We start from the raw sequence: 12330 nt of genomic DNA, 5'->3' as shown, positions 1-12330 counted from the left end.
GCATTTTTCTTTGAGAATGCAGAATAGGGCAAAATCTAACTTGCTTACAGGACTCCCCCTGCCCCCGCCCCCAGCAGTATTGGTTACTCTTAATTGAACAATGCGTAAGAATTTTAAACTACTACTTTTTTGACCAAAATGAAGTGAGGGAAAAAAATAGTAAATGCTAAAGTACTACAGCAAAGTTGATCTTGAGGAGTAGCTGTGTGTTATTGGATAAACATGGTGACAGGGAAGCTGCCATCCAATTAAGAAAAAAAGATGCAGTAAGTGAAAGAATCAAAACGTGAAGTGTTTGTGGTTGATGCATGCATTAAACTGGAAGTTAAAATAATACTGCTTCCTGAGCATTTTTGGCTACTGTTCAATCACATATATGTATGTGCATACACTTGTGCTCTGTAGTATATGTAAGGGAAGCATCACATTGCCAAGAGGTCTTAAAATCACCTTTTGGTCAGAAATATTGTGATGCATTTTAGCATACAAATTTATAACCAAGTACCTTTTTTCTTTTGTCCCACAGAGGCGAACTATGCAAGTAGCACCAGAATTCCTCTCCCTGGTGACGGACCAGCTATACAGTCAAACAGTTCAGCACCATCTAAGCAAACTGTTCTATCTTGGCAAGCTGCAATCGATGCTGCTAGACAAGCAAAGGCTGCCCAAAATATGAGTACCACCACAGCCCAGCCTGTAGGATCTCTGTCCCAAAGAAAACGCCAGCAATATGCCAAGAGCAAAAAACAGGGTAATACATCCAACAGTCGGCCACCCCGTGCCCTTTTCTGTTTATCCCTCAACAACCCAATACGAAGAGCCTGCATTAGTCTAGTAGAATGGAAGTATCCTTTGATGCAGTTTCCTTTTTTACAATCTGTTTTTTGCGTTTTCTGAATGTATCAAGGGGATTGTTTTACACCATCTCTTACGGCATCACAGCTAACACATTAGTTCATTTGCACACATGGTTAACTGTCATTGATGTTGACGGTAGTCAGTTTTGTTAATTGCTGTTAAAGAGCCTCTTAACTTGTGTCATAATGACATAGAATATCACTTCACTGAAGGAAGTAGCTCAAAGTCAAGAGAAGAGCTCATAGCTGTTCCTTTTGTTTCTTGGAGCAGATAGCAGAACATTTTCAAAACTTTGCAAAGTTACAAGTTTACGTTATATTCCAGCAAATCTCTGTATCGCATTTGTTGCCCTTCCAAATACAGTTGAATGGATAGGAGTGCATCTAGCAGTGTTAATCGGGAGATGACCCAAGATGTCAAACCTGTATCTTCCATATTGCAATTTGGTGTATTGCCATTGGGGCAAATTAGTCAGATGTAGAAATCTTGTCCATAAAGATTATTTTTCCAAGTAGTAAAAGGAGGGAAGATTTTTAGTTAAGCCAAGGACTCACTCTAAGTACACACAAGTCTCTGAAACACATTAATCGTCTGAACGTTTACAACATACGTCCACCACCAAATGTATTTGGAAGCATATACATCTGTAGACAGGAGAACAGATATACTGGCCTGTACTCATGATGACTCGTACGCTGGGAAGGATTGCTCTATCTTTAGTTCAGTGGTAGCGATGTGAAAATACGTAGATTTCTTTGGCAGAACTGATAGCATGTTCATTTGGTGTATTATTTAAATGTCAAGAAAAGGTTTGAAATAGAAGATAGTTTTGTTGAGGTACGAGGAGAAAAATGTTAGCCTGTTAGCTGTGGCAACATCTCTGTAATGGGAAACAGCTGTTCAAGAGTAGGTTACTGAAGTAGAACTCTATTTTGTTACTTTAAACAGAATAGCCAGCCTGGCAATAGCAACTCATTTCTAGGGCTTGTTTCCCCCCCTAATTCTTTGAACGTAATTCAATTGCAAATTAAAGATAGTGACACAGGTTCTTCTTTCATTTAAACTGGTAGAAGTCCAACTAATTTCAGTAAATTGGCCTCTCCTTGGCTAAGGTCAGCTAAATGAAATTACTATGGATCTAGAGTGGAATAACTCAGGGCAGAATTTGTCCCAGTAGCGCTACATCATAAACCAAGGTTGTCAGTCTTGTGCGGGTATTGTTTGTCCCTTTCGGTCTGGAGAATGCTGCATGTTAAGATGCGTGTTGTAACTTTAATTTGTACAGAGCATAGCAGCTGGTGGTGTTGATAGGCTTTCTGAATGTAAACTCAGCCCTTGAGGTGACAAACATTTATAGGCCAGCAAAGAAAATTTAACCTATTTTAGGGGGCATATTGGTGTTGTAGGAGTTTTGTTGTTGTTTTTTTTTTAAAAAATATTTTAAACTGATAAAAATATGCTTTTGAGCATATTCAGTGTCTTCCCTCAGTCTTTTATGGAACTGTTATGGACACGTATCAGGAAGTTGTGCATTGAATTGAGGAAAGGATGTAAAAAATCATAGCTAAAGCCCCAAATACTCCCTTTCCAAACTTCCATGAATAGGTACCTTCGTGTTTGTAGTTAAAAGAAAATAATGAAATACTTTGCGGGAAAGGCACACTCATGGGAAACAGGAGGATAAACTTTGTAGGCATCCAGGTTTCAACTGCTGTCATCCAGATATGGTATAAAAAGTATAGCTGCAATTCATGCTGTTGTGAGTGTGAAAGCCTATAGCCTCTCAGTATGTATAGCTGCCAAGCCAGTAATGATACTCAGTTCCCCAGTTTACTCACCTAAACTTTTACCTGTCCTGGCCAAAGCAAAATTATTCAGGAGTCCAGCTTTCAGAGACATGAAGAGGGACTCAGAATCTTCTTGCATCCATTGTATAGCTTTCCAGCTCTCATACAAGAGCACAGTTGTGATTTCCTGGGAATCTTTCTCATATCCTGTTACAAACCAGATCCCAAATAATTTTACTCCTTTGGACAAACACATTTCTTTTAACATGAATGAGACTGATGTGAGCATATGAGGGCAGAACAATTCAATAAGTGTTCTTTACCCATCGTGATGACCCATGTATTAATTTAAGAGTGTATAATTACATTAATCTCTGGAACTTAATAAGTGCTCTTTGGCAGCAAGAGTAATATTTTTTCTTTTTTTTTTTTTGCAAAAAGAAGAGGACATTGAAAGATCGTTGTGATGGAAAATAATATGGTATAGTGATATAACTAAAAGAGATGAAGTGTTCGTCACAGTTATCAGTCAAAAGATTGCCTTAAAAGTAAGACTTGCTTTACAAGTGTTGGTGCTGAAAGGAGAATTAGACTTAAAAGTTTGTAGATACTCATAATTCGTGAGTTCCTTAACAAGATTTTCCAGACCATTTGACATATTTATACTACTGTCTATTTTTGCCAATTGTGTGGCCTTAGCTGTTTACATCCCATTCCCAGAAGATGATTCTAATTCAACTAATCATAATTTGGTAAGTACTCTTGAGTTTTTATTTTATATTTGCTTGCTATACTTTTAGCTTGATGGTCATGATTAGCTGCTAGTATTTGAAGCTGTATTAAGTATAGGCAATTTCAGTAAAAAAAGATTGGTGTATAGTGATACTTTAAAATGTGTATGGAATTGCTTGGGTTTTTCAGTTTTGATATGTGCTCCTTTGTGTCATTGTGTTTAAGATTTTTCAGTAGTGAAATTCTTTGGAGGGAAATGTACTTTATTATTATGCTGCATGTATACATATATTTGTGTGGTATTAAAAATTTAATTTAAATTTCTATTGGTTATATCAATCAGATATATTTACTAGCTGTTACTGGTTTTGACACTTGTTTCAGTCCTGAAGTTTTACTGCCTTTCCTAGTGTACTTGTCTAGTCTGTTTTCAGTTGTTAATGGTGTTATTTAGCTGTGCAATTTACTGGATATTTTGGTTATTAATAAGAGGATGGGGAAATTTTACATTAATACATTTTAAAGTGACAGGAACATCAATGTGAATTTTAAAAGGAGTCACTGCTGGTCCAAGTGATCTTTCAAAAAAGGGCTGGTACTGCAGTAAGTGGTGTGTAGAGCTGTGTTTCTTCGAAAAGAGTATGCTGGTGTGCTTAAAGAGATCATGAAAACTAATTTTGTTTTAATTCTCCAGTAAAACTTGTAAAGGCTATCACACTCAAGGGTCATATTGAATTACACTGCAATAATACCATAGTTTATATTAAACACCATGGTGAAATAGCAGAGTTCAGTGATCCTATACACTCAAAATCTGCATGTGATGTTTTTATGGGGGAGGGAAGGCTTGTTAGTGAAATAAAAATTTGGATACCAGTAAATAGGTAATTTTGGATTAATTTACCTGGAAATTTCAGGTTGATACAAAGTCTGCTATTTATGAACATGTTAGTGTAGTTTCTGGTGTATTTTTTTGTTTATCAAGATTAAGCAAATATAAATAAAAAATGCTGGCGAAAGGCAGAATAATTCAGGCAATGTAAAGAATGATTTATGCAGCTGTGTATCTAGCCAACCAACAGTCTGTCTTTCCTTCTCCGCCTCCCTGCCCCAAGAAATCCAGGGCACAAATCTCCATAGCTGTCAATCCACCAAGAGATCCACTAATAACTAATTTCGTAAAGCATTACATGAAAAGGGTAAAGCAGTTACTTGTGTCAGAGGCTAATAATTTTGAAAGAAATGTTTTTAGCATTGGTTTTCTTAGGCTAATGCCTGGTATTTCTGACCTAATTCTCCAGTGCACTGGTATTTAGAAAGAAATTGACATTTTCACCCCTGATTGTTTTTTTTGGCTAATCTTTGTCTTTTTTAGTCTAAGCAAAAATAAATTACTTCCCTTCTCCCTCTTAGCGAGAGATCCCTATCCATCTTCAGTAGAAAGGGTCTTGAACACCCCCAATTATATGTATATAAAGCTCACTTGGCCATTTAAATTCTCTCAAATTCCCATTTAAATTTGCATCCTGTTTATACTGATGTTGAGTAATTCCACTGAGTTTGCTGGAAGAACAGAATTTATCCTGACAACGTACTTCCAGGTGCTGGGACAGATTTAAGCCCGATAAGGGAACACACAGGCACATCCTGTGTACCTGATCTAATAAAATAAATAGTTCTGGAATGAGCAGCGTTGGCTTTTCTTATGACTAAGGTTCTACATAATGAAATACACTAACCAGTGATCTGGGTTCATGTCTCTGAGTGGTGTTTCAGCCTTGCTAGGGGACTGTACCCTGCTCTGGCTTTAATTAAAGTTCAAAAGTTGTAGGAAATAAGATAATATCCTCTCTCCTTCCAGCCCAGGTGTTTGGTCCTGTCAACCCCACAGCTGCTTCTCCCCATTTTCCTCTGTCTGGACACAAGTATCCACTGACACTGTAGAGATGGTAGCACTGGTATCATTTAGTGCCTCGTGGGGAGAGCCCAGGGTGAGGAAGAAGGACCTGGTCTGCCTTCAGTGCCTTTGCTTCCTTAGTAGGAAAACCCCAAAAGTTCAGCTTTATAAATTTTGGCTTGCATATGGATATTATATCTAGGGCTTGATTCTCAGGGAATAAATCAATGTTGCTTCATTGAGTTGAATAGATTAATTGCTTTCCATCAGCTAGCTGAACTGGCTCATATTTTTTTAGTTTGTAAACAGAAAAAAATAAATCTTTATGCATATGGATTTTTTCCAAATACAAAATATTACATAATTTGTAATCAGCCATGAAAAGAGGAAGCAATAGTACAAGAGGGCAAAAACCAGTGGAACCCTGGTAAGTGGGAACTAGAAATGGAAAATTTTCCAGTTTTGCTTGGGCTAAGGGGAAGACTGCACGTATGAGAATTTGAGCAGTTGAAGAGTTTATTCTTTATGGCTTCAGGAAGTCTGCAATGGCAACCTGAATCCCAGGTGTATGTGCAGAACAGATATTTGTTCTTCTTTGTGATGGGATGTTAAAGACAGCTTCTGTATGATGGAATTTCCAAGACTTGTAAGAGAATCCCAAGATACAATTTCTGAGTCTGTCTTCACCTGTGACTGAGCTGGTGAAACGCTGACCACATGTCAACTACCTAACCGCTGGCTGAGCTGTGAGTGAGCGCCGTTCTTAGTTTCTCATGAATGTTTCAACATGTGGTGTCTAATCAAGACAAAGTCAGTTATATGTTGCAGTAGTAATTTGGCAAAAGAAATTTTAGCACAAATTAACCAAAAATGCAACAAACATGAAGAAATGGGTAGATGTGTCTTAAGAGAAATCACAAATCAAATGTATGCTTATTTATGTATTTTTCAAGAGTAGGATGTATCTTGGGTATCTGTTATTCTTGAATATGAGTCAATTTTTAATCTTAGACATTTTGAGTTGTCTGTCAGAAGGTTCCACAACCTTGTTTTTGGAACAGTAGACTGTTTATAGAAAACTGACAGTGCGAGCTAAGTGTAAGGATGGGACAGTTGTGTTTCTGTGTTGGTCACTCCTCTTTACTGGTACACAAGTTGTCATTATTGAAGTTTTTGTGATGGGGCCAGCAGCATGCTATGAATTACTTAAAATAACTTGAGGACGCAAGAAAAGGTTTCTTTGTGAAATCGCTGACTAAATTGAGCAGATGGTAATAACCGATGTTGTAGGATAGGAGTCCCTTTCATTAGCAGTTTTTTTGTGCCTGTCTTTTCAACTTCTGAGTAGACAAGCTTAGATGTCTGTTTTGCTCTTTGGCCATGCTCCGAGAGGGTGCACTACAGCTGTCTTTTGCACAGTGGATTCACGGTCATTCTTATTCTCTCTCAAGAGTGGTGTGTTAGTACTGGGTAGTACAAACCCACGCATTTCGAACAAAGCAGGAGTGCAGACTTAAATTCAGACTGGACTGTGCTTGACCACTTGCCTGGTGTTACAGTCCTGTGTTCTGTGGGAGAGTTTCATCCTTTGTCTAAAACACCTTGATGTGTGTGTCTGGTGGGTGGCAGGAGGAAGGGATATTTTCTGTACTTGCAGTGGAGTTGTTCCCTGATGCTTTTCTAAACTGCATAGAGTGCAATACAGACTAATGAACTTTAAAAAGTTACTGAACTTGATCCTGAATTCTGTTTAATTAACTGATTAGGGGCTGATTATTAATGCTCTATCACAAGTGGGCCCAGTTCTTCTGCAAGTAGATGGGGGAAACTATTACTGAACCAGATAAGTTACATTTTTCTTACAGCAGAACAGGAGCAGTGTACTCTGGGATGAAATCTTCATAAGCTCACTACTTCATATTTTAATGTAGTCTTTTGTCTGCTTTCAGAAGTTTCAGGTGACCTGAACTTTCCATGCTTGATTCAGCTCTTTTGGCAGTGTTTCTTGACTGAGCTTGAAAAGAAGCAGTTTCTGACAGGAAGGGTTTCCTATGTATCTTCTGTTTCTGTCTTTCCCATTTCTAACCCCCCATCTGTGGTGTGTTATTTCCCTTCATGTCTTTTGTCTTTAACTTCCCGCTCATTTCTTTCCTGTTATCCCTCTAGCTTCCCTCTGTGTTTACTTTTCTCTTCTCTTTTGCTGCATGCTTTGCTCTGTCTCACTCTCCCACCTCCACTTTTCTTTCTTGTATCATCCTGCTGTACCACGTTCTGTTCTCCTGTGCTTTGCCCATTGACATTCCCATTGGTCTGACTGGCACTGGGCAATGTGCAGGCAGGCTGGCACGATACAAATCTGGAGTTGGGCTGCAACTGAGACATTTCTTGGTTATTCTTTCTTTCCTTTTTTTTAAAAGATTTTTAAAAATAAGTAAATGTGAACAATAAGAAGGCATTTGTCCATACAGAGTCTATGAAAACTACACCCCTGAAGTTCGAGTTGAGTCTGCTTTGGGTGTACTGCAGCTCTTATGACTAGACTGGAGGTTTTGAATGGTGACACTCTTCTTGAGAAGAGACTGAAGCCTGTACATTTTGGGAGACTTACTTGCATGAATTACAGCAAATTGGCAAGTGTAGAGTCACGTGAGTAAAGGGCTTGACCCTAATGTATAAAGGGCTGGAACCTAATGATAATTAAAGACTCTCTGCCCCTGACAGCAGGATTCTCCAGCCTTGTTTCTAACTACCATTGCCAGTGGGGGACCTTCTCAAAGAGTGAGATTCTGCATTAAAAGAAGGTCTTTCCAGCCTGTGCTTACAGAGCAGGTCAGGTGATGGTCCCGGGCATCTTTTTTGCTTTCTCCCAGGCAGCTGGGACTGGGAGAGCCATAGTGGGGACACTGCTACAGAAAGGTGATGTTTGTGTCTTATCCTTCGGGCAAAGATTTCCTGTGTAAGTAGATTTAAGTGGATCTTTCAGTGCCTCCAGCAACAGGAAAGCCAGTGTTGTCCCTGAACTGTTAGTTGTGCCTTCAATCTAGGGCACAGCAGGGAAGAACCTGTTGAACTCTTGACTTAGAGGTGTCAGGCTTCCTATCCTTATCTCATTAGCGACCCTGTGACTCATTCAGTTCTAAGGCCACATGACTAATTAATCCTTCCATTGAAAAGGTGGTTGTTTTTTACCTTGCACAAAGTTTTCCTATATATATATATATATCTATCTACATGTAGCTTCTCTGAAAATGTTGTTGTAGAATGTTATTAATTGTAACCACATTTAGTAAATAATTCTAAAGATTTTTGTTTAATTGCTAAATGTTCTGTGATTTATTTTAGGAAGACTTCCACCTATGTCTGTTGTGTTTGCTGTGTTTACTTTTTTAGTTCAGGGGTCTTTGAGGCCTGGGTCTCTCTTGCCTCACATAAAACCTCTTCCAATCAAAATAACTTTTTGATACTGTGTTTCCAATCTTTTTCTGCCTTTGGATTCTTAGCTAATGCTCTCTCCTAATGTCGCTGGTAGCTGACATAGAAGTCACCCAAGTAAACCTTTGAGGAATGAAGCAAGATAATTTGGACTCTACTGAAAACACTTGATTTTGCATGTGGGAAAAAATGGTGGAGATATTACAATGTTTTGTGTGTATATAGCCAAGCACCTAACTACTGGTGTTACAGGCACTAGATTAATTATTTTTAAGGGAAATTGTCATTAAGCTTAATTTGAATAAAGATTAAAAAATACTGGGTCTAATTGTAAGTGATATACTACAGGAATTTTATGTTGCTTATTAGTTCAAGTCAGTGACGCATATTTATAGTTCTGTGTATGAGTAGTCAGGAAGGACTGTGAGAAAGTCAGTAGTTTAATTTTGAGGAAAAACCCCAAACAAACCCAAATGTTAGGAGCTGTCCTTTTTCATTTTTAAGCCTGTGTGAAAAGAGGCTTGAATTCTCTCCTCATCAGTTTTTGTGTCTATATGCATATGTGAATACTCTGAAGGGTAGTTTTGATAATTTTCCCCCCTGCTGTTTTTAATGTACATCCATTACCCTGATGTCTATTTTCTTATTTAAAAAACCCATGAAGTAACTATCTAACTAATGAAGCAGCCTGACTTATCTTCCTGAAAACTAATAGTAAAGTTGTTTGGTTATTAGGTGGGACAGTATGCATCAGTAAGTAACCTTTGCAGAGCTGCAAGAATTCCTTAATAGATGGCATTCCTGCAAGGGAGTTGTTAAACCATACTATACTACTGTATTCAGTCCTACGTTCATATTTCAATTTTTTTATATTACTGGCAGTCTAGTAATGTATGTAGTATGCTTAGTATGTTTTAATGTATGTAGTATGCTTTAGCTAAGTATTATGGATCGCTTTGACTTTCATCAGTGCAGACCACATATTTGGAAAACACTTTTCCTTTGTGTTGCAATGCACACCTCTGCAAAATAGATGAAAATTCTGAGCTGGTAGTGTTTTACACCCACTTTGTTCTGCAGTTAATTCCTAGGCCTGTTCTGTCTACTCTGCACTATACCAGTAGCATGAAATAGCTCGTGAGTTTCCTTGGTAAACATAACTGCATGTCTCAAGTCCATCTCTAATGGTGAATGAGACGGAAATTTTATTTCACACTCAGGCTTAGGACAAGGGATATTCCTGAAAGACAGACATGACCAAGATGACTGGCAATTTCCAACTGGTAGAGAGGTCACTTGGGTTTGTAGACATTTGGAAATAACACAGACTAATCCTTATTCTTCTTTGTGTGTCCCAATACAGTTTAGGATCTAGCTACTTCAGCATGGATAAAAATGGCTGTTGGGGAGCACAAGGGTGTGGGAAGGTTCACAACTTAGTTGTACAGGTTTTAGTTAATGACACTGTAATAAATCCCTTCTCCTCACCCCCTTATTTTTTTTGAGTCAGGAGCTAGTTTATCAGTTATCCAAACTGGAAGTCCTTATGAAAAGATGTACTTAATCATTCCCATTTGAAAGGAACTTTTTTCCCACGTTGAAAGTTGCAAGCTTGTTCCTGTGCGGAATTCGTACTAAGGGCTTGTCTCTCCTTAAAAAGCTTTGCTGGTAGTGCATTACTGGCAAACTGCCTAGGGAGATACAGCGTACACCAGAAAGAGTTCTTTTTTCTATTATAGCCTGAAGTCAGTCTCCTAAACAGAGAAGTGCTGCACTGGTAGAAGACTCTTTATTTTTCTGGTTTAATTGTGCTGTGAAGAACAGTGACAACCAGCCCTTCTTTTACCTTACTCCCTGCTTGATAAAGGTATGCCTGCAAAACTTCATAGGCAGGTCACAATAAAAGTAAATCTGTGTACTTCCAAATATGCAGAATAATCTTATTAGTTACTATATCAGTTGAACAATCAGTGGGAAAGTAGTTATATTTGAAATTAATATTGTTGTACTTCAGATCTAAAATGAGCATTTAATAAAGTTTGTACTTTTCGTACAAACTCTTGGGATAGAGTAAAAGTTGATTTTTAAATGCTCTGAAAAAAGCATGAACAAACCTAGGTTACAAACCCAGTTTACTGCCTGTATGTATACCATGTGAATTGCTAATTTACTTCAATATTAAGCGTGTAGATTTAACACGCTGATCTACGGTTTTATTCCTTGACAATAGCTTCTATGCTAAAGGAAACCCTGAAAACTTGTTTTGAAGTTTTTAGTGAAAAAATAAACACATAAAATTGAGATCCTTTACATGTTGCCATGTTATCAGTGCCACACCAGAAGCAGACTGCCATAAATATTACTTGGGTTTGCTGTATAAAACCTGTTTTAAAACTCCAGGTTATGCAAATATGGGCATTTACTATCTTTTAAAATGGTGTTTCATACAAGCAGCATGTTATGCATTGAGAAGTTGTGGGTCTTGCAATGTGGTCTGTGTGTGTGAGTGCTGTCTTGAAGTACTACAGAGTCGGGATCCAGGGCTTTTGAAAGTGCTGGTCGAGGCTTGCTGGCTTAATTGGAGCAGAAATGGAGAAGTTCTGGGTGCTTTTGAAAAGTCCTGTCCCTGGGTACTTCAGAAGACTCCTGTAGCTGTTAAGATCAACTAAAATGTATCTTCTAATCTTTAATGAGCTTTAATGACAAACTGCTTTCATTGCCAGTTGATTGGTGGTTTGATTCACCATTCATTTTGTGAGAATTGAAATTTGTGTGTCCTGCTGTCATATTCCAAAACCTTTCTTTTCCTGGGCCATCTGGAAGGACAGGGCCGTGAAGAAAAGGCAGAATGAATAGTAGTGATAGCGGGAGAATGTTAATTAGGATGGATTTGCTTTTCAATGTTAGTTTTCTTTGGTTATTGTGTAATCCTCTGCAATAAAATTTTCATTTAATGAATTGCAAATAGAATATCATCCCCCCTTTCCCCTTCAGAGGAGACAGAGCATGTGCTTAGTTCTTGCTTCTACAAAATTCATTTGGTAGCGCCGATTAGCAGCTTGCTGTTTGTGTTTTTTCATAGTCATTTTTATGAAATGCTTTTATAGTTCCATTCTTCTTGAAGAATGCCTTGATTAAACAGCGTGATTCTTCTTGGAAACCTAGGTGCTTGACTTGAGCATTTGAAACCAAACATTAAATAAAGATTTGAGATTTGTGCTCAAAATTTAACTATGAAAATAACATTCTCAATGAAATCAATGCAGCTGACCAGGATGCATCATTTGCCTGTAGTGATAACCTAATGAATTACATCAAAGCCAGGTGTCAGGTCCCACACCTGGGGGGAACAGCCCCGCGCAGCAGCACGGGCTGGGGCTGAGCTGCTGGGGGGCAGCTCTGCAGAGAAGGACCTGGGAGCTCTGGTGGGCAGCAGGTCGCCCATGGGCCAGCAGCGTGGTCTTGGGGTCAAGAAGGCCAGTGGGACCCTGGGGTGCATTGGGAGGAGCACGGCCGGCAGGTCGAGGGGGGTGGTCCTCCCCCTCTGCTCTGCCCTGTGAGGCTGCACCTGCAGCGCTGTGTCCAGTGCTGGGCTCCCCAGTTCAGGAGAGACTGGGAACTGCT

At 38.8% G+C, this 12330-nt stretch overlaps 1 protein-coding gene across 10 annotated transcripts in view; it reads left to right on the top strand.

The window, feature by feature from the left end:
* Nucleotides 1-12330, top strand: part of CACNA1D (calcium voltage-gated channel subunit alpha1 D) — a 235534-nt gene that overhangs the window by 40205 nt on the left and 182999 nt on the right. For all 10 annotated transcript variants that reach the window (XM_056338446.1, XM_056338440.1, XM_056338445.1 and 7 more), the window contains exons 2-3: nt 527-845; nt 3292-3397. In XM_056338446.1, the coding sequence (XP_056194421.1) occupies nt 673-845; nt 3292-3397 (279 nt within the window). In that variant the 5' untranslated portion in view covers nt 527-672. The remainder of the gene's footprint in view (nt 1-526; nt 846-3291; nt 3398-12330) is intronic.

The sequence above is a fragment of the Falco biarmicus genome, chromosome 4 (genome assembly GCF_023638135.1).
Source record: "Falco biarmicus isolate bFalBia1 chromosome 4, bFalBia1.pri, whole genome shotgun sequence".
Lineage (NCBI taxonomy): Eukaryota > Metazoa > Chordata > Aves > Falconiformes > Falconidae > Falco > Falco biarmicus.
Note: the sequence above shows the minus strand (reverse complement) of the source record. Positions and strands in the feature narration are given on the sequence as shown.